The 23,017-nt window shown below is 34.9% G+C and overlaps 1 protein-coding gene and 1 long non-coding RNA gene across 4 annotated transcripts in view; both read left to right on the top strand.

Moving 5' to 3' along the window:
• DENND4C (DENN domain containing 4C) overlaps nt 1-23,017 on the top strand; it is a 132,282-nt gene that overhangs the window by 69,750 nt on the left and 39,515 nt on the right. For all 3 annotated transcript variants that reach the window (XM_032300104.1, XM_032300103.1, XM_032300105.1), the window contains 7 exons: nt 1,852-2,027; nt 10,876-10,976; nt 11,084-11,302; nt 17,027-17,172; nt 18,568-18,603; nt 18,692-18,822; nt 20,994-21,126. In XM_032300104.1, coding sequence (XP_032155995.1) covers nt 1,852-2,027; nt 10,876-10,976; nt 11,084-11,302; nt 17,027-17,172; nt 18,568-18,603; nt 18,692-18,822; nt 20,994-21,126 — 942 coding nt within the window. The remainder of the gene's footprint in view (nt 1-1,851; nt 2,028-10,875; nt 10,977-11,083; nt 11,303-17,026; nt 17,173-18,567; nt 18,604-18,691; nt 18,823-20,993; nt 21,127-23,017) is intronic.
• On the top strand, nt 15,084-15,450 carry LOC116566113. Its single transcript, XR_004275738.1, has 2 exons — nt 15,084-15,119; nt 15,155-15,450. It is a non-coding gene; the product is annotated as an uncharacterized LOC116566113 (long non-coding RNA).

The raw sequence follows: 23,017 nt of genomic DNA, 5'->3' as shown, positions 1-23,017 counted from the left end.
GGGATGCTCAGCCTATAGCATAATATTTTATTTATTATGTTTTTCCTTTTTGTTCCTCTCTTCCTGCTAGACAAGGTGTTTGCAAACGATGGCTGGATCCTGCCTGTCAAATCCTGCCTTCCACTGATTTCTATAAGATTTTATTGGAACATAGGCCATTTATTTATATCTTGCCTGTGACTGCTTTCATGCATGATGGAAGAGTTAAGTAGTTGAGACAGAGACAATATGGCTCACAGGGCCTAAAATATTTACTGATTTTTACAGAAAAAGTTGCTGTATCCTAAACTTTTATCCTAAACTGTAAATCTCATGAAGACAGTGATCTGTTTCATTTATTGTTAAGCTCCCATTATGTAGAACAGTGATTGGTACATAGCAAGGGCCCAAATATTAAGTAAATAAATGTTTGAAGACAAAATTCCAATCCTGAATAACCCTCTGCAATAGCTGGCAGAGGTAGTAAGTGTTATAGGCATTTCTTTGCGTTGAGTAATGATGGATAAGGGTGAGAATTGAACTAGACCTTGAAAGATAACAAGGATTTTTATAGTAGAAGAAAAATATTATCATCAGTAAAATTTTAGTAACTAGGTAATTATTAAAATTTTTTTTCCTAAAATTTGTTCATTTATTTTTTTTTTATGGAGATAAGAGTCTCACTCTGTTGTTCAGGCTGGTCTTGAACTCCTGGCCTCAAGCAGTCCTCCTGCTTCAGCCACCCAGAGTGTTGGGAGTCACTGCATTTGGCCTTAACTTTATTTATTCTTTTTTAAAAAACATCAAAAACTTGTCTTTTTTTAAAAAAAGCACAAATGATGCGATCAAAGTTTTGTAAAGGAAAACAGGTAAAGATTCTTGAGGAATTTTTTTTTTTTCTCTTCTTTTTATTCTTTTTCTGTCTCATCATGTCTGAACAGAGGAATGTTTTATATTGACTGTATTCTTTTTTTTTTGGAGACGGAATCTTGCTCTGTCACCCAGGCTGGAGTGCAGTGGCATGAACTTGGCTCACTGCAACCTCCGCCTTCTGGGTTAAACCTATTCTCCTGCCTCAGCCTCATGAGTAGTTGGGATTACAGGCGTGTGCTACCACACCGAGCTAATTTATTTTATTTATTTATTTATTTATTTATTTGTTCCTCACCTGTGTAAACAAAACTAATTTTTTATTTTAGTAGAGACGGGGTTTCACCATGTTGGCCAGGCTGGTCTTGAACTCCTGACCTCAAGTGATTTGTCCACCTTGGCCTCCCAAAGTGTTGAGATTACAGGTGCGAGCCACTGCGCCAGCCTGTTGACTGTTTTTTAAGATGTCAAACATCACTGATGTTTATTTGAACAGTTAGGAATTTTTTTGTTGAGATCTTTAATAAGCTATTAGCATTCCCAGAAAAATCAGTAGTTTTTTTTTTTTTTTTTTTTTTTTTAATCCTTGATGCTTTTAGTTGGATTTTGATCTGAGGTAATTTTGAGAATTAATAGGTGAATGAAACGTGTAAGAGTTAAAGATCATAAGTTTGTTTTATGACATTTTGGGTCATTTTATTATATTTTGACTCTCCATAAAATTGGAATGTGGGCTTTGTATAGATATTAGAAAAGTTAACGTGCAAAGAGCTATTAGTATTTCTGCTGTGCTTATGATCATTGCCATGGCTTGATAATTTTAATTACATTTGTTCATAGTGTTGCTTAGTATTTTATAGTCATTTAGTTTTGGAATGAAGTTTAAGGTAAACAAAACAGACTTAACTGTTTTTCAGTGGTCCCGCTTTAGTATATTAGTTACTTATATAATTTCTATTGCAAATTTAAAATTTGGTTAATTTTTTAAAACTTTTTTCCCAGATGATCTTTCCATTTCAGTGGCAATGCCCATATATTCCCCTTTGTCCTCTTTCACTGGCTGCAGTGCTTAGTGCACCTTTACCATTTATAGTTGGAGTTGACTCAAGGTATTTTGATCTTCATGACCCACCACAAGATGTTGTTTGCATTGACTTGGATACGAACATGTTATATGTGTAAGTTGATTCATTTTATATTATCTCACATTTATATTTTTCAGTATATGTAGTTACAGTTCTTTGAAAGCATTTAGAAATTTGCTATTTTTGGTAGTTGTTAAATCTTCATCTTAAATACAGCAGCTCTCAACCAGGGCAAGTATCAGAATCTGGGAACGCTCTGTGATTCGGAAAAAATCATATTCAATATTATAATAGTTTATGTCTGGATAACAATGTTAAATGTAAGCAGGAGATATTTATGTTTATCAGAAGATACTATGAGTTTGAAAAGTAATGGGTAAACACTGCTTTCAGAGCTCAAGAGATGATGTGCTTTCTAGGTGGTTTTTTTTTTTTAATCTCTCTTAGAATCTCTTTTATAAAGGCACTAGGTTTAATTCAAAATGCATATGTAAGTGAAATGGGTTTATCCATTGGAGATAAAGTTTAGTTACAGTATAGGGTGATAGTGCACCATTTGCTTATTTGTCAGGATTTGAATTTTGTAAGGATCTATTCTTTACTGCATAGAAATTGGTATTAAAAATCAGTTATAGTTTGTGTTTGCTGGAGGTTATAAGTACGGCAGTGGTACAGCTGAGGGTTCAGAGAGTAGCAAACCACATTAATAAAAGAAATAGTTCTGGATGGATGTTTAAGGGTTGCCGCTTCCCCCGCCAAAAGTGGGAAAGGGCAGTAAGTATTAAAAATTTTCTAGTGTTGGTGCCAACTTCCAGGCTGTGGAACACTTTTATTCTTTACTGTTTGAGATTGGTAGAAAATAAATAAGAAAAATCTGGGGTGAGGCCTAAATAGTCCCAGCAGTAGAATTGGTTGGAAAATATTTTTATGTGAACCAAAAAAATACCTTAAAGAAGTAAGAAGATATTTACTATAACTTAAAATATAATTTTGACATGGATCTACCATTGTATTTTGAAGCTGTATAGCTGTAGTATCTCCTACGTATATTTAGATTTACTTACAGTTTGGAAATAATGAACAAGTTACATGAATTGATAGTTTTTTGTAGCACACATTTTGTTGTTTATAGACTACTCTCCCCGAAAAACAGTTATTTCAGGAATGTATTAATTGTGGTGTTTTTAGAAATAATTATTTATGAAGTTAATACCCAGATTTTTTTACCTTATTTTATTTACTGTTCTGAATATAATAACATGGAGAATCTTAATTTTGCCCAGTTTTGAATAACTTTTATAAAATTTCCGATAATCAAAACATTATTTTCTAACATAAATTTGAAGTGTTTGCTCTGTTTTATTTATTTATTTGTTTGTTTGTTTGTTTGTTTGTTTGAGACAGAGTCTTGCTCTGTCGCCCAGGCTGGAGTGCTGGAGTGCAGTGGCATGATGTTGGCTCACTGCAACCTCCACCTCCTGGGTTCAAGTGATTCTCCTGCTTCAGCCTCTTGAGTAGCTGGAATTACAGTTGCATGCCACCATGCCCGGCTAATTTTTTTGTATTTTTAGTAGAGTTGGGGTTTCACAATGTTGGCCAGATTGGTCTTGAACATCCCAAAGTTCTGGGATTACAGGTGTGAGCCACTGTGCCCACCCTGCTCAGTTGTGTTTAAAGAGTTATGAAATGTGCCCAGGTGTAGTTTCTCACACCTCTAATCTCAGTACTTTGGGAGGCTGAGGCAGGAGGATCACTTAAGCCCAGCAGTTTAAGACCAGCCTGGGCAAACGTGTTGAGACTCCATCTACATAAAATAAAAAATTAGCCAGGAATTACCTGGAAGTGCTAATGTTGCTTGGTAGGGAATGAGCATTTTCAACTTAGTAGCTAATACCAAATTTTCCTCCCAAGTTTACTCTGTCCTCGGCAGATGAGTTCTCTTTGTTTCACATCCTTGCCAACATTTGTGGTCAGACTTTTAAATTTTTTAGTAATTTGATGGTAATGGTATCTCACTGTGGCCTTAGTTCACATTTCCTTAATTAGTAGCAAATGGAGCATTTTCATATCTTGTGCTCCTTTGTTTTCCTCTCGTATGTTCCTTTGTTGGTTTGTTTTCCTGTTAGTCTGTCTTTTTCTTTTGATATGTAGAAATTGTATATATAATCTGGAATTAATTCTAGGTCTGCTGCATACATTCCAAATAGCTTCTTCCACATTGTGACCTGTCATTCCATTCTGTTTTTGGTGTCTTTTGACAAACAAAAGCCTATTTTAATTTGTCAAATTTATTAATTTCTCTTTATGGATTACTGTTTTTGGTTTCTGTATATGAAATATTTTGCCCTGAGGCCATGAAATATCATGGTTATTTTTAAATTTGTGAGGTTTTGCTTCTCTCATATAGTTCTTTAGTTCAGCCAAACTTGATATGACATATCAGTTTCTGTATTTATATAGATATGTATAAAAATAATTTTTCCTTTGATTTGTTTCAACCTCTTGCTAGTATTATACTATCTTAATGACTTTAAAATTAAGTTGTCCACAACATGAATGAACCTTGAAAACGTTATGTTAAATGACCTTATATTATGATTCAATTTATATGAAATGTCCAAAACAGGCAAATCTCTAGAGGCAGAAAGTAGATTGATTAGTGGTTGCCTTGGAGTGGAGAGGATGGGAGTATTGGAAGCTAAGTGACTATGGGATTTCTTTTTGAGGTAATGAAAATATTCTAAAATTGATTGTAGTGGTAGTTACACAGTTCTGTGAATATAATAAAACCATTGAATTGTACATGTCAAATGGGTCAATTGTATGGTATAAGAATTTATATCTTAATAAAACTGTTATAAAAAGTCATGGTATGAGATTTTTTGACAATGTCCATGGCAAATCCTCTTACCTCTGTTCTTTTTAAACATTGTTTTGACTGGCCAGACCTGGTGGCTCACGCCTGTAATCCCAGCACTTTGGGAGTTCCTGCATCACCTGAGGTCAGGAATTTGGGACCAGCCTGACTGATACGGTGAAACCACATCTCTACTAAAAATCCAAACATTAGCTGGGTGTGGTGGTGGGGACCTGTAGTCTCAGCTACTTGGAATGTTGAAACAGGAGGATTACTTGAACGTGGGAGGTGGTGGTTGCAGTGATCCCAGATTGTGCCACTGCACTCCAGCCTGGGTGACAAAGCGAAACTCCGTCTAAAAAAAAAATTGTTTTGACCGTATATGGTTCTTCGTTTTTCCATATAAATTTTAATACCATCTTGTTAAGCTCCACACAAAATTATATTGGGATTTTGGTTAGAATTTTATTGTATTTATACATTTGTTTGGAGGCAGATGATACCATTTTGACACGCATTGAAAATATGCACAAGAAATAGGACCTATGAATGTGTTATTTCACTTCATTGATCTTTTTAAAGTTTTTTTTAAAAAGATCTTTTTGTGTTTTCTCCAGAAAGATAATTCACATCTTTTGTTACACTTATTTATTCCCAAGTACCTTTTAGTTTTTATTGCTACTGTAAATGGTATTTTTAATAACACTTTTTACTTGTTGCTGGGGGATGGAAATGTTGATTTTTATATAGTGGTGTTACAGCTAGCAACTTAGTTGAATTCTCTTATTTTATTTTATTTTTTTGTAGAGACAGGGTTTCACCATGTTGGCCAAGCTGATCTTGAACTTCTGGCTTCAAGTGATGAATCCGCCTTGGCCTCCCAAAGTGCTAGGATTACAGGCATGAGCCACCGTGCCCGGCTGAATTCTCTTATTTTAATTTCTATATTATCTTCAATTTTCTGCCTATAAATATCACATTTATCTACTTATACTACTGTAATGTATTTTTAATTTTTTGTCTTAATTCTTCAGCTAGGATTACAAGTGTAATGTTGAATAGAAGTAGTTATAGTTGGTATCTTGTCTTGTTTCTAATTGCAAAGGGGATGCTTTGAGCAGTTTATCATACAGTATGATTATTGATATATAACAGGGATTGACATCTGGCCTAAATAAAATTTTATTGGAACACAGCCATGCTTATTCATTTACATATGGTCCATGGCTGCTTTGATGATACAACAGCATGTTTCAATAGTCCTGACAGAGACTCTAATGTCCTCAAAGCCTAAATATTTACTATCTGGCGCTTTTAGTAAAAATTTGCCCATCCCTCCTCTAGAGTTTTGATATCTTACTAATACATTAAGGAATTTATGTTCTACTTCTGTCATTAAAATTTTTTTAAAATCATAAATACTGAAGTTTATAAATACCTTTTGTGATCCTCTTGTAGTTCATAAGCGTGATAATTGGATGTTGAATTGTGATCAGAACATTCTCTGTTACAACTTGTTGAGATTTGCTTTCAAGCGAAGTATATGGTCAGTTTTTGTAAATATTCTATGTGAAAGAGTTGCTAAGAATTGCCAGAAGACCAGTAACTGTAGAAAATAGGCAAAGATTATGAAGTCTTTTCACAGAAAGTCAAATAAGCTTATGCTTATTTAATGCTTAAGCACCTCACTCATAAGAGAAATGCCACATTAGTTCTACATGTTGATATTGCTTTTTCACTTTTCAGATATGCCAACAACAACAACAAAATTCAAAATGAAATGCTTAAATAGCATACTATTTGAGGATGATGGGAAGTAAGCAGTCTTTATGCACTCACTGCAGTTAGAAGTGGGATATATATGATCACAACTTCTGTGGAGGAAATTTGACAACATTTGTCAAAATTACAAATATATATACTTCAGCAATTCCACTTCTAGGAATTTATTGTAAAGTTTTATTTCATATAAAATTATGTTTGTTCAAAATAGAAAAAGAAAAATCCAGGTGTCCCAGACTTGTTAAGTGGTTCCTGAGATGGAATACTACTATAAAAGCTATAAAACGAGTAAGGATGCTTTCTGTATTGGAAAAAAAAGTCACAAAAGAGATTTTGTTTTTGTTTGTTTTTGAGGCAGAGACTTGCTGTGTCACCCAGGCCGAGTGCAGTGACACGATCTTGGCTTACTGGGACGTTCACCTTCCAGTTTTAAGCAATTCTCGTGCCTCAGCCTGCCGAGTAGCTGGGATTACAGGCGGGTACCACCATGCCCACTTACTTTTTGTGTATTTTGTAGAGATGGGATTTCGCATGTTGGTCAGGCTGGCCTCAAGCTCCTGGCCTCAAGTGACCCGCCCACATCGGCCTCCCAAAGTGCTGGGATTACAGGTGCGTGAGCCACCTTACCTGGCTACAAAAGATATATTATTAAATGAAAAAAATCAAGATGGTGATTGTGTATTACAGTGTGCTGCTACTTGTACAAAAGAAAAGGCAGGGAATACTTATGTTTACTTATATCTGCTAGTTTTGAGATAAAGAAACATTAAAACATGCACAAGAAACTAGTCATTGTTGTATTATGGGGGTGAGGGAACTGAGCAGACGTGGAACAAGGGTGTATGTATGTGTTTTATTTTTGAGCTGTGTGATCATATTAAAATTTTAAAACTCCCAGTGTGATGTTAGATTTGTCAGTTACATTGTATAGTTATTTGGACATTTGCTTTATGTACTTAAGGCTCTGTTATGAGAGACACCCAAGTTCAAAATTGTTCTGCAGTTAAACCCATACTTTTATCTTGTAGCTACTTTAAAAAAAATCACTGATGCTTTTTGTTAGTTTTTTCTTTTCTTCTCATTAATATGTTAGATGTATTATGTTATGTTTGGTATATCTTTTCCCATTCTTTTAATTTCAGATATTTTGTGTATAATATATAACTGCATTAAAAATTTAATCTAACATTTGTCTTTTTATTGTAGAATCCATTAATTTACATTTATTGTTAGATATTTGAACATTTCTGTCTTATTTTGTCCTTTTCATTATGCTTTTTCAGTGCTGTTATACTTTTTTCTCTTTCAGATTGAATGAATTAGTCTGTTTTTTTCCCATCTACTTACCTAAATGTTATGTGTGTGTGTTTATATAATTTCACATTTATGTTCCTTTAATGATTTCTCTTAATATTTTAATATGGGTACTTAGAGCTTAAAATTAATATTTTACTCTTTCACGCAGTAAAGTAGACTTTAAAATACTTTAATTGGCAACATCCTCTAACTCTTATTGGTACAAAAACAATTAATTTTACAATTGATGGCCACTTAGATTAGATGAAATGCAGTTCATCTACTCACAGTAGCTCTGTATATTAGGTGCATTATCAGCCCTCATTTTGCAGGTCAGAAAATTGAGTAACAGAGTAGTTAAGTGATTTATACAAAGTCACACAGATGGTAAACGTCAGGGCCAGGTTACAAATGGTTGATAATCCAGACAGTAATGATAATATTTAATTTGGGGGGTGGTAAAAGATAGCACTAAAATATTAAGACAGTGATTACATAAAATTAGATAAATTGATCAGAGTTAAACTTGACAGGCTATCACTTCTAAGACAGTTTCAGAGATGTTAAAATATATCTTTGAACACTATCAGGCACAAAGGAAGTGTTAGGTCTTTTATAAGACATTTGTCCTTACAGAGAGGATATTATGTTTGCTTCCTTTCTGGTGGCATTAAGTTAGGGAGCACTTGAAGTTAGTTATTTTGACTTACAATTTTTTTGCACCATGCCAGTAGCATGCAGTCAAACTCATAACCCATTAGTTGGCAGGCTTATAGTAATGAATTCTCAGGGGAGATCCTTCCTCCAATCAAAATCCAAGCTGAGGGAGCTAAGCTATTAGGACGCAGGCATAAGAATGATACAGTGATTAGCTAGGCATGGTGGCATTTGCCTGTAATCCCATTTACTTGGGAGGCTGAGGCAGGAGAATCACTTGAACTTGGAGGAAGAGATAGCAGTGAGCTGAGATCGTGCCACTGTACCACAGCATGGGGAACAGAGCAAGACTTCCTCTCAAAAAAGAGAGAAAAAAAAGAACCATGCAATGGACTTTGGGAACTTGGGGGAAAGGGTAGGAGGGGGTTGAAGGAAAAAAGACTACACATATGGGGTACAGTGTATACTACTTGGGTGATGGGTGCACCTAAATCTCGGAAATCACCACTAAAGAACTTATCCGTATAACCAAACACCACCTTTTCCCCCGAAACCTATTGAAATTTAAAAAAATTGACATATTTTAAATTAAAATAAAAGATTTAAAGTATGCATAAAAAGATTCCAAAATACAATGACTTGCTTGGAAAAAAAAAACCACATGTGAACTGCACTGAGTGCTAAAGAAAAATTATACAAAATAGAACCTGATTAAAAATCATTTAATTTTTTATTAAAAATTAAATTTTTATTAGTTAAATTTATTATTAATCAGCTAATACAAAGGTACAATCAGGGTTCTGGATTGATTCTAAAGCTGGAATCTCTGCCCTTTTCATTATGCCATGCTACATTTAGTGAAACCTAAACAATTTCTGACTTAGGTAAAGGGCTTAGAATTGTAGCATTTTGGGTTAAAAAAAGATCTGGCTGGGTGTGGGGGCTCATGCCTATAATCCCAGCACTTTGGGAGGCTGAAGTAGGAGGATCACATGTGGCCAGGAGTTTGAGACCATCCTGGCCAACATGGTAAAACCTCGTCTCTACTAAAATAAAAAGTTAGGCGGGCATGGTAGCGCACCCCTGTAATCCCAGCTACTCAGGAGCCTGAAGCAGGAGAATCGCTTGAACCTGGAAGGCCGAGGTTGCAGTGAGCTGAGATTGTGCCATTGCATTCCAGCCTGGATGACAGAGTGAGACTCTGTCTCAAAAAAAAAAAAAAGAAAAAGAATCAAAGCTGAGCCAGCCTTTCAAGGGTACCCGTTTTATTTGGAAGTCTTAGTTCTAACATACTTCTTGGTAATACTGAGACTTTGTCTTCTGTTCTCTAAGAAGTCTTTAAAATCCAAGCCTCTCTTAATTCTCAGGGCAGGTGTGGCCTTGGTTTTATGCTGGGTATTTGACCACTGAAACTTCCCCAATTTTCTTACCAGCTTAGCCATGAATTTTAAAGAACACGTGTTATATTTATGCTGACTTTTTTAAGAAGATAGCTTTTCAGGCAGTTGTGTCTGCTGTATTTTATATTATATTCTTGGAATATATATGTATATATTTTATATTTTTGGAATATAAAATTCTGGAAACAAGCTTTTAGTAATACCTTTAAAAATGGTCATTTCTATAGCTTTGGCTTTGTTTTTGTTTGTTTTTGACAGAGTATTGCTCTGTTGCCCAAGGTGGAGTGTGGTGGCACAATCTCGGCTCACTGCAACCTCCATCTCCCAGGTTCAAGTGATTCTCCTGCCTCAGCCTCCTGAGTAGCAGAGACTACAGGAGCACACCACCACACCTGGCTAATTTTTGTATTTTTAGTAGAGACAGGGTCTAACCATGTCAGGCAGGCTAATCTGGCTTTGGTTTTTATTGTTTCATGATCATAGATTATATTGAATAATGGTATTCTCATTATTTTATTTTTAACTGTGAGGGCTGGACGAACTACATGTACTTTTAATCCTTACTTAAATTCCAGTTCTTCTCTTTTGGCACACAGCATTTTAGAAGCCTACCAGTAGTAGTTTGAAGTCTCAAGTCAACTAGATTTGACACTTACAATATCATAATTCTAAAATGTAACTTTTGAAGTTAGTCTTCAGTGTTGTATTCCTAACTCCAGTATTGAAAATATATGTTGAAGGGTAAGAATGAGATGGCTAGATTTGACTGAGGTTGATTGAATAAAAAGATAACTTCCTGGAAAATCACATATTCAAACCGTTTGCATCAGTTGTAACTTCAGTAAAAACATCTTTTCCATTTTTTTTGTTTTAGGTTGACGCAAGAATTTTGTTTAGTAAACGCAGATTATGAATAACAAATTTTATGAATTTTATTCTGATTTAATAGATCAGATGAAAAGAAGAACATGAACTGGAAGCAACTTCCCAAAAAGCCATGCAAAAATTTACTTAGCACATTAAAGAAATTGTATCCCCAGCTGTCTTCAGGTAATGTGAGAAAAAAGGAATATTGTTGATGAAGGAATGTATAGGAGAAAATTCTGTTTAAATTTAAACATAATAATACCATTTTCTGTTTTTATTTCCTTTGTTAGTTCACCGAAAAACTCAAGAAGGCTCAGCAATTGACATGACTCCAATTGAAGCAGATTTCTCCTGGCAAAAGAAGATGACACAGCTTGAGATGGAAATTCAAGAGGCATTTTTACGCTTTATGGCATCTATTTTAAAAGGATATAGAGCATACCTCAGACCAATCACAGAGGCTCCTTCAAATAAAGCCACAGCTGCTGATTCATTATTTGACCGACAGGGTGAGTAGCATTGAAAATACAATTCCTTTTGTTGAAGTGAAAAATATTTTATATTTGTTGTTGCTGCCAAGAAATACTTATTGTATAAATTATTAAAAATTCATATTAAAATATAATGAACTTCCATGTTTATGTATCCTAGCTCTATGACTAGAATTTCTTGTCATTTTTGTATTCCACTTTTTTCCTGAGAAATTTGAAACTAGAGATATTTAGTTATGAAAAGTCAGAGATGTTGCCTATATTTACAATACCATGTAGTCAGTTATCTTAGTAGAACATAACTGGTGATTTCCCTAGTTTGTATACTTTTTTTTTTTTGGAATAGAGCAGAGTCTTGCTATGTTGGCTAAGCAAGACTTGCTGGTCTCGAACTCCTGGCCTCAAGTGATCCTTCTCCCTCGGCTTTCCAAAATGCTGGGATTATAGGTGTGAGCCACTGCATTGGGCCAGATGTGTACACTCTTGGCTTTACAATTAGTGTGTGCACTGAGGCCACCACATTTTAAACATTTTTGACTAGTGTAGCTTTGTTCCAGGGAAAAACATATCTTCCTTAATTTTAGTATGTTTTGTTTTAGGAAATTATAGAGACTTTTGTTGTTTTTCAGCTACTGCCATCTATGTAGGAGCAATCTTACATCTATATCAATATTCATATGAAATTATTTTACTTTTCTTTGTTTTTACCCAGTGATTACTTTAAAAAAAAAAATCTGTATTTTCCTAATAATCCTTTTGTCCTTTATCTTCTCTGCCTTAGGATAACTTATGGCTTAAATATTTAGTCACCACTTACTGGCTAATTATTATGTAGGAATATAAAGAAGTATAAAACCTTGCTCTATGGGATCTTAAATGGAAAATAATTAAAATTTTTTAAAAATAGGTCAAGTACTCAAGAAAACATATTTGATGCAATTTTAATTTGGAAGTTTTAAGATTTAAAGAAAAGGGATATTCTTCCAAATATTACAATATTTCAAAATGGGTATTTTGAAAGACTTCATGGAGGAAGCATGACTTGGAAGAATGGGTGGAATGAAGATAAATGGAGAAGAGCAGGAAAGGCTTTCTGGAGGTCCATAGACATTAAGAGTCAAATCTGAGCTAGAATTTCTACTTTGTTATTTATAAAGTCTTTCTGGAGTTTATTAAAGTTTTCTTGACTAGGCGTGGTGGCTCATGCCTATAATCCCAACACTTTGGAAGACCGAGGCAGGCAAATCTCCTGAGGCCAGGAGTTCCAGACCAGGCTGGCCAACATGGCAAAACCCCGTTTCTACTAAAAATACAGAAATTAGGCAGGCATGGTGGCAGGCACCTGTAATCCCAGCTAATCAGGAGTCTGAGGCAGGAGAATTGCTTGAACCTGGGAGGTGGAGGTTGCAGTGAGCCAAGATCATGTCACTGCACTCTAGCCTGGGCAACAAAAACAAACTCCATCTCAAAAAAAAAAAAGAAAAAAAAATATATATATATAAATTTTGAGGAGGACATCGTTTCACTCGTAACAGCATGTTTAGGAAAAAAGATTAAATGGTACAATTTGACCAGAGTGATGAGCTTTAGAGGTGCTGTGGAAGATAAGACTGAATACAAGATTAGGGCTCAGGCTGTGGGTAGTTTTAAATGGCAGATGAAGAGTATAGATTGTACAGGAGTGACATCACCAAAGGAATTTGGAAAGAAACTCAGTTTCCAAGGCCTAAGATTTTATTGTAAACAGTTCAGCATTTGGTCTACTAGGGGACACAGACATTAGATGATAAAATAGCATATATACTAACTACATCTTAATAAGAGTATTGTGAAGGAAAGTATTGGTTACAGTGAGAGTGCTAGTTAGGAGAAATATTCCTTGAAGAGAAATATTTTTTGAAGAAATAACAAGGAATATTAGTGTCCTAAGGCATCCTTTAGTGTTCTGCTTTTAAGTTTGGGCCTAGAAAAGCCATAGGAATTAACTAGGAATTTTATATATGTGGTTTTAGCTTATTTTATCCTTGATGTTGTTTACCATTTCTTCTACCACTTGTATTTCCTGTAAACTTACGGTTCAAGAGCTGCAATGTTCACTAGAAATGTAATATAAGCCACATAGAAGATTTAAAATTATTTTAGTAGCCACAATAAAAAAGTAAAAAATAGGGGGAAAATAGTAGCATTTCAGCATGTAATCAGATTTTTTAAATTATTGATGAAATTGTTTACATTTCTTTTTCTACAAACATCTTTTTTATTTTTTAAAGACAGAGTGCCCAAGCTGGAGCACAGTGGCGCCATCTTGGCTAACTGCAACTCTGCCTCCTGAGCTCTAAGCAGTTCTCCCGCCTCAGCCTCCCAAGTAGCTGGGATTATAGGTGCATACCACCATACCCTGCTAATTTTTGTATTTTAAGTAGAGGTAGGGTTTCACCATGTTGGCCAGGCTAGTCTTGAACTCCTGACCTCAGTTGATCCTCCTGCCTTGGTCTCCCAAAGTGCTGGGATTACAGGCGTGAGCCACTGCACTCAGCCCACGTCTTTGAATTCTGGCATATATTTTTTTAGTTACAGTGTGTCTTAATTTACATTTCGAGTGCTAAATTGCCGTATGAAGGTAGTGGCTACTGAATTAAACAATGCAGACCTATTGGCTTGATTACATTAAGTTTAATTCTTGTGGCAAGAAGTGCCAAATACATGGTGCTGACTTCTTCCTATTCTATCATCTTGAGAAGCACATACATGTCTGGCTGTCCTACTTTTAGTGTTCCTAATAGGTTTAAAGTATTTTCAGCATCATTCATTCATTATAGTTTACCCATCAGCCTTTGACTTAATTGGTGTAGCAGCCTTTGCTGATCATTACCTGGATCCACTAGACGGAAAGAAAGCCTTTTCTTTATAACTTGTGGAGAATAATTTATTTCTATTTTGTTTAAGCTCTTCTCTACTAATTAGTATTTAAAAGGGATGGGAATGAGGACTATAGCACCAAAGAAAGAGGCTACAGAGAAAACCATGTTTGAAGTGGTGGCATTAATCAGGTTATACAGGATCTTTTAGTATTAGGGCTGGTTTCAGGTTTTATTCTAAGAGTAATTGGAAGCCTGTAAAAGATATTTCATTAGATAATAGAATCAGATTTGCATTTTTTAAAAAAAATTACTCTTTGAAATGTTAAAAAAAAAAAAAAAGAATTTCCTTGGCTTCCATACAGAGATTGAACTGGTGACATGGAAGCATGGATCTACTAATTAGGAAGTGGACACATTTGTTCTAGGGATTATTAGAGGTGACCTGGATTAATTAATGATAGTGTGATTAGAAGAGCGAGTTTTTTAGGAATTAGATTGAGTAGAACCTGTTGATTGAATATGGAATATAAGGTAGAGGGGGAGATATCAAGAGCACCTTTGAGGCTTTTGCCCTTAACAGTTAAGTGAATGGCCATGCCCTTTATTAAGAAGTGAAACACCCGGTCACTGTGACTCATGCCTGTAATCGCAGCACTTTGGGAGGCTGACGCGGGCAGATCATGAGGTCAGGAATTTGCAACCAGCCTGACCAACATGGTGAAACCCCGTCTCTACTAAAAATACAAAAATTAGCCAGGTGTGGTGGCACGCACGTGTAATCCCAACTACCCAGGAGGCTGAGGCAGGGGAATCGCTTGGACCTGGGAGGCGGAGATTGCAGTGAGCCGGAGATTGCAGTGAGCCGAGATCGCGCCACTGCACTCCAGCCTGGAGATAGAGTGAGACTCCATCTCAAAAAAAAAAAAAAAAAGAAAAAGTGAAACAACAGAAAAAAGGGAAGGATCTGATTGGAGGTTTTTTCTTTCTTTCTTTTTTTTTTTGAGATGAGTCCTGTTCTGTCACTTTTTTTCCCCCTTAACTTGTACTCAGCCACCGTAATGCAGATCCATAGAAAGCAGGCAGTACATTCCTCCAGAGCTGGGTTATGCTAGGTCGGTTTAACCAAAAAGACAAAAGAGCAAAAGAGTTGAGAGTATTGACAAAAAAGTAATCGAAATTATGGATATAGCATGGAATCAGTATGGGATAGGGAAAGAAGTGAAGAAGGGAAGATGTAGGTAGAGGTAAAAGGTCCAATAGACTGGAGATTTCAATGAGCCTTCCCTCTCTGCACCGCCCCCCCCCTTCAAAACTCTAAAACACTTAGTAGAAATACTTACATAAGGAGACCACATAGGCAGAGGTAATGGGCTGGGAGTGATGTGAAAATGAGAGATTCGGGAGGCAGTGCTGTTTTGAATGCTAGCAAGGAAAATCAACAGACTGTGACTATGTGTTGAAGTTGGTGCTTGAGGTGGGATGGAGCATAGGATCATTGAAAATCAAGGAATGAGGGCAGGGCATGGTGACTCATGCCTGTAATTCCAGCACTTTGGAAGGCTGAGATGGGAGGATCCCTTGAGGCCAGGAGTTCAAGACTAGCCTTCTCAACATAGCAAGACCCCATCTCTTAAAACAGACTGGGTGCAGTGGCTCACGTTTGTAATCCCAAAACTTTGGGAGGCCAAGACAGTCTGATCACCTGAGGTCAGGCATTCAAGACCAGCCTGGGGAAACTCTTTCTCCACTAAAAATACAAAAATGAGTCAGGTGTGGTGGCAGGCGCTTGTAATCTTAGCTACTTGGGAGGCTGAGGCAGGAGAATCACTTGAACCTGGGTGGTGAAGGTTGAGTGAGCTGAGATCACGCCACTGCACTCCAGCATGGGTGACAGAGCTAGACTCCATCTCAAAAAAAGAAAAAAAAAAAAAAAAAAAAAAAAAAAGAAAACCTAAAATCAAGGAATGAAAAATCCAAAGTATTTTCATGGTTTGTGCTTCTGGGTGTGGAAGAATGATGGTGGTAGGAATTAGAAAGGAGGAGACCTTGAATCAAATACCTTGGTCTTCAGAGAATGAAGGCATGTCCCTGAAATCAATAGATGACTACAATTAATAGATGAAACAGTGGAATACCCAGGTGCTTGAATCTTTAGTGAGCAGAAATTTTAAAAACACAGTACAGAAACAATGGTCTCACAGCATTAAAGAGGAAGGACATTGACTCTTTGGAAACTGACTGTGGACTCAAGAGTATGCAGAGTATCAGAGAAATTTCTACTTAAAAGTTGCAGAGGTGGAAGTTTCTTATAGGGGATACAGATTTCAGTGAAGACATGGATACAAATTAAGTATTTTTCATGGTTTAATTAGGCAGAAGGAGCTATATATGTAGTTACCATAGGTTGAGCTTCCCTAATCTGAAAATCCAAAACCTGGAATGCTCCAAAATCTGAAAATTTCTGAATGCTGACATGATACTGCAAGTGGAAAATTTCACTCAAGTACATGTAAGAACTTAACACACACTTTGTTTCATGCACAAGATCATTGAAAATATTGTATAACATTACCTTGAGACTGTGTGTATAATATGTATATATATGAAACATAAATGAATTTTCTGTTTACTTGGGTCTCGTCCCCAAGATATCTGAGTGTGCACATGCAGATATTTCTAAATCCTAAAAAAAATAAAAATTTTGAAACACTTTTGGTCCCAAGCATTTCAGATAAGGGATACTCAACCTTTAGAAACTTCTCTTTAAATGTGGATATATATATAAAGAGAACGTAATACAGATAAATACAAGTTTAATGTTTACTATAACATCGAATTGCAGTTTAAAATTTGAATTTAATTATAATTTCGTTTTCCTCAGGATTTTTAAAAAGCCGAGATCGTGCGTATGCAAAATTCTATACCCTTTTATCCAAAACACAGATTTTTATTCGTTTCATTGAAGAATGCAGTTTTGTAAGTGATAAAGATACCGGATTAGCATTTTTTGATGATTGCATAGAAAAGGTAAAAGTTTGTCCTTATATTAGTGTTTAGAAAAAACAGTTTGCCTTACCTGTATAATTATCATTGTTACTGTTAGTCTAGAGTGATCTAAGGAAGACAGTATGGGGGTGTGTATGTGTTACCAATTCTGGGCTGAATTTAAGAATCATTTTCTCTTGTGGTATCAAGTTTCTACCACATATAGCCAATTTTTCTCTTCTTTGTTGATTGATCGATTGTTTGAAACAGAATCTCATTCTGTCACTCAAGCTGGGGTGCAGTGGCATGATCATAGCTCATTGCAACTTCAAACTTATGGGCTGAAGTGATTCTCCCACCTCAGCTTTCTGAGTAGCTGGGAGTATAGGCATGCGCCATACCTGGCTAGTTTTTTAGATTTTAGTTGAGATGAGGTCTGACTCTGTTGCCCAGACTGGTCTCAAACTCCTAGGCTCAAGCAATCCTCCTGCCTTGGCTTCTTAAATCCTTGGGGTTATAGGATGAGCCAGTAAATTTTCTCGTTAAATCTCACTTTGGTTTTATTTTATTTTATTTACTTGAGTATGGAGAACATTTCCTTGAGCCTTGTGAGTTTATGTTTTTTTTTTATTTAAATGAGTAACAGTTTAAGATTTAGTTTTTTTAATTAAAAATGGTTTTAAGGGTAATAGAAGTCCTATGTTATTTTGTTTTAATGTCTTTCCAAATCCTTTTGCTAATGTATTTCTTTTGTTCTAATGGATGATGGAAATATGTTAAATTTTTAAGCTTTACTTACGCATCCTAAAATTGATTCTTGACAGCAATGACTTGGTTATAGTTTTTTCTAACTTTTAATAGAATTCTTTTTTTTGCTAAGTAGATCTTATTGTTTATGGAAACCATATATTACATAACATTTGAGATTGTATCCAAAAAAAGTAGAATATTATGACTTTAATTTTATAACCCCCTAATGATTCATATGCCTTAGAAGATTTGAATAATTTTCACCGATCAGTGTGATCTAAAACTTAAGGGATATAATTAAAACTATTCAAGATTTTTGTTTATTTACAAAATTGATATTCCATTATATTCCAGTTATATGAGAAGCTTAATGTCAATCACTAATAAGGGAGCTTAATAATAATGAAATTTTTTTTTTTGAGAAGCCAGATAACCTTGTGATTGGTTATCTTTTGTCTTAAGGTTTACAAAAGAGCTAATCAAAATAGCTTTCTATCCTAATAACCACAAGTAAAAAATTATGCTTTAGCCTGAGTATATATTTAGCTTAAAAATATATTGTGCAATGTTTTGTATCAGCCGATACTGAAAAGGGGTAGTTTTTTTCTAAATCAGAACATAAGATAAAAATGTCTGTTAAATTCATAGTGAACATTTTCATTAAGTGTCTGTTTTCTTATTTTCTAGTTGTTTCCTGATAAAGGCACAGAGAAAACAGATAAGGTATGTTTTCCTCAGACTTTAAGGATTGAAATTTCAGAATTAGATTTTGTTTGTATGCAAATTACTTGAGGAAAATAATTATTTTCAGGTTGATTTTGATTCAGCAGAAGATACCAGATTGATAGAACTAGACGATTCACAGAAAAGTGAGCATACTGTATTTATTATGCCACCAGAACCACCTCCTAATGATGGAAAGGACCTGTCACCAAAGTACAGGTAATAGGAAGTTTTAAAAGATCTGTTTAGGCACAGCCTATTAGTTTATTTTAATTTTTATTAGTAGATATGTATGTTAGTCTTTTATGAAAGTCATTTTCAGTATTAATTCAGTAAACTAATGTAGATAAATATTTTATGGAAATGCCATTAGGGTTATAATTTAAAAATTTGATGACATTATCACATGTTGATCATTGTTTACATTAGTGTTTAACTGTATTTTAACCTTTAAAAATTCCAATTCTGAAGAATAAAAATGTTACTTCTATGAGATTCCCCTCTCCCTTTGGGAGTTTTATTGTCGATACAGAGATTGTGAAGTTTTTATGAATTAGTAATTTACTGGGAAAACTTAAGATAGAGGGCCAGGAATTATTCTTTTTTTTTTTGAATCGGAGTTTCGCTCGTCACCCAGGCTGGAGTGCAATGGCGCGATCTCGGCTCACCGCAACCTCCGCCTCCTGGGTTCAGGCAATTCTTCTGCCTCAGCCTCCTGAGTAGCTGGGATTACAGGCACGCGCCACCATGCCCAGCTAATTTTTTTGTATTTTTAGTAGAGACGGGGTTTCACCATGTTGACCAGGATGGTCTCGATCTCTTGACCTCGTGATCCACCTGCCTCGGCCTCCCAAAGTGCTGGGATTACAGGCGTGAGCCACCGCGCCCGGCCCGGGAATTATTCTTTATTAAAATAAAGGATAGGATTTGGATGTGACTTTTAAGAAATTAGAATGGATTTTATTATTTTTTATTACTATAATCTAAGAAAATCAAACAAAAAGAGAAAACTGATACATCATTCTAGCATCAATACTTGTGTCTTTTAACAATTGTAGGTATGTGTGTATCATGTGGATTTATGTGTGTGTGTATTGCATGTATGAGTTCATCTGGTAGATTCTCTTTGTAATCTGCGTTTGCCTTTAGTGGTCTGAACGTTTTCCCATGCCATTAAATATTTTTGTGCCTTATCATTTGTAATGACTACATTGTATGCATTTATTATGATTTATTTAGCCTCTTACGGATTTGTTTGTAATTCTTTGCCATCTACCTTTATGTGCATATACAGTTATTTTCTTAGGCTGTGTTTCTAAAATAATTTCTAAAATGGAAAATAAATTAAGTACCTTCCTAAAATAGAGAATTAATATATAATATCAATAGGACTGCATCAGAATGAAGAATATGTCTGGGATTGAGTGGCTCAATTAAATACAATTTTGATTTCATGTTAACTATAGAATTCTTTTCTACTTTGGCTTAACTGCTAGAAATTGGAATCCAGATATTGACAAACAAGATAAAATCAAATATGGAAAGGCAATATTTCCTGGCAGAAAATTGGCAAAGGAAATAAGTAGACAGTTTCCAAGAAGAAATCCAAAGTCAATAATATAAAAATGTGTTTTGCTTTTTTTCATTCAAAGAAATGCAAACCAAAATGATGAATAGAAACCTTTGAGATTGCAAATAGGTTATGCTAGTAGTTAGAATATATGTTCAAGTATAATCTTTTTGGAAATAAATTGATAGTAATTATAATAATTTTAATTCTTTTGATAAACATGGACCTAGCAAACTCTGTTATTGGGTATTCATCCTAAGAAAGTAAGCAGAAGTATTCATAAAGATATACATATGAAAATATTTAATTGGAGAAATTTAGAAACAACCTAATAATGTCCAGCAGTGAAAAACTGCTCAAATTGTGGTACATCCTTAAAATAAAAATTTTATGGATTTTTAAAATTTAAATACTGATGCAAGGCAATTTTATGAAGGAAAACATAAGTGTACTAAATAGTAAGTGTACTAAAATGTAAGTGTACTGAATTTAGTACACAAAGCGTACTAAAATTTTTTTAAACATAAATTATTGAACACATGGATTCTCTTCAAAGAGTTATTTCCCCCTTTAAGTAAGATATAAGAGTTTTCTGTGTTTTAGAAATTGATTGAAAATAACAGATAGGGTGGAGAGGAGACAAAATTTTCATGAAGATAGTCTCTATGTTATATCATTTGAAAAAGTATTTTTTCCATATAAGCCTTTAAAATAATGTTGGGTATTATTTGAGGTTTAGAAATACTTGCCTAAATGCTGGAATAATATGAAGAGTTGATGTATTTTAAATCAGCAGTTCTATTTTTGCTTTTTATTTTAGTTACAAATACTTTCCAAGACTGGACCTTAAGCTTTTTGACAGACCGCAGGAGTTGAAACTTTGTTTTAGTAGACACCCTACTGGGAATAGCATTACAAACAGTCCAGCTCTCATGGCTAAGAGAACTAAACAGGTCAGATATTCTTTATCTAATACATGTTCATTTAAGATGTAAAATATGTATATGTGATATGCAGCTCATAGTTTAGAATGATCACCAACAACCATTTGAAAACTCACTATGGTTGTTACTGAATTTAACTAGATTTCTTGCAGGCGTGCCTAAAATATCAAGGCTGGGCCGGGCATGGTGGCTCATGTCTGTAATCCCAGCACTTTGGGAGGCTGAGGCAGGCAGATCACTTGAGGTCAGGAGTTCAAGACCAGCCTGGCCAACATGGTGAAACCGTTTCCACTAAAAACACAAAAATTAGCTGGGCGTGGTGGCAAGTGCCTGTAATCCCAGCTACTTGGGAGACTGAGGCAGGAGAATTGCTTGAACCTGGAGGCGGAGGTTGCAGTGAGCCGAGATTGTGTGCTGCACTCCAGCCTGGGTGACAAGAGTGAAACTCCATCTCAAAAAAAAAAAAAATCTATCATCTATGTATCTATCTGTCTGTCTGTCTGTCTATCTATCTATCTATCTATCTATCTATCTATCTATCTATCTTGGCTGATATTTTTGAATGCTTATGTTTATGCTTTAAGGGAATACTTAGGAACCAAATATACTTTTTAGAAAACTTAATTGAAATATAATTCATATACCATACAATATACCTTCTTAAAGTGTATGATTAAGTGGCTTTTAGTATATTCACAGGTTTGTACAAGTACCACCACAATTAATTTTAGAATATTTTTATCAGCCCCAAAAGAAAGTTTTCATCCTTTAGCCATTAACCTCAAATCTCAATCCCCTACAGCCCTAGGCAACCACAAATCTGTTTTCTGTCTACAAATTTGTGTATTCTGGGCATTTCACGAGTAGAACTACATAATATGTGTTCTTTTGTGACTGGTTTCCTTCACTTAGCATAACAGTTTCAGGATTCATCCATGTTCCAGCATATATCAGTAATAATTTTTATTGCTGAATAATATTCCATTGTGTGGCCATACCACATTTCGTCTATTTATGGACGTGGGTACTTACTACTTTTTGGCTGTTATGAATATTGGAAATGAACATTTGTGTATAAGTGTTTGTATGGATGTATGTTTTTATTTCTTTGGGATATATATCTAGGAGTGAATTGCTATGTCAAATGGTTACTGTATGTACAACCCTTTGAGGCACTTCCCAGGCTGTTTTCCAAAGTGGCTGCATGACTTTTTACATTCCCATCAGCAGTGTATGAGGGTTCCAGTTTCACAGCATATTCTTGTCTATTCTTGTTATTGTTTGTTTTTTTATTATAGCCATCTAGTAAGTATGAAGTTGTATTTTAAATTTGCGTTTCCCTAATGACTAATGTAAATATATTTTATTTCAAGTATTACAATCCAAAGGGAGTTAACTTAGGACAACCTAGACACCCTGCTTCATTACTATATGTGATTTAGGTATAAAGAACTAAGCTATGGTTATGTGTGAGTTTAAAAATTAAAGATTCTTTATTTTGGGGTTCTTCAAAATATGGAAAATTTCACAATGAAAATTTTAGTTTGGGTTTTGCTAATTTATAGGATAGTCCCCTAAATCCTAGAGATATGCTGAAGTATTCCCTAATTTCATACAGTTCATATTTCTTTCAATGTTGTTTGAAGAGAATACTAAAGAATTTTCTTTTTACTGTTACCAGCTAACAAAATGGAAATTTCTAAAATAAATTTTGCTGATTCAGCCTCTAAATTTCATTTATAGCAGAATAAAAGAAAAGAACCGTAGGATCTTAGAAAAACAATGGCATATATTTAAAAATATATACTGAAGTGTCATGGAGATCGAGCTCAAAAGTAAAATTAATATACTAAGATTTTTTTATTTGGAACATAGTCTAGTGGAGGAATCTTTAGTGCAA

This window comes from Sapajus apella, unplaced genomic scaffold, assembly GCF_009761245.1.
Source record: "Sapajus apella isolate SASKATOON/1434 unplaced genomic scaffold, GSC_monkey_1.0 scaffold42, whole genome shotgun sequence".
NCBI classification, from domain to species: Eukaryota; Metazoa; Chordata; class Mammalia; order Primates; family Cebidae; genus Sapajus; species Sapajus apella.
Note: the sequence above shows the minus strand (reverse complement) of the source record. Positions and strands in the feature narration are given on the sequence as shown.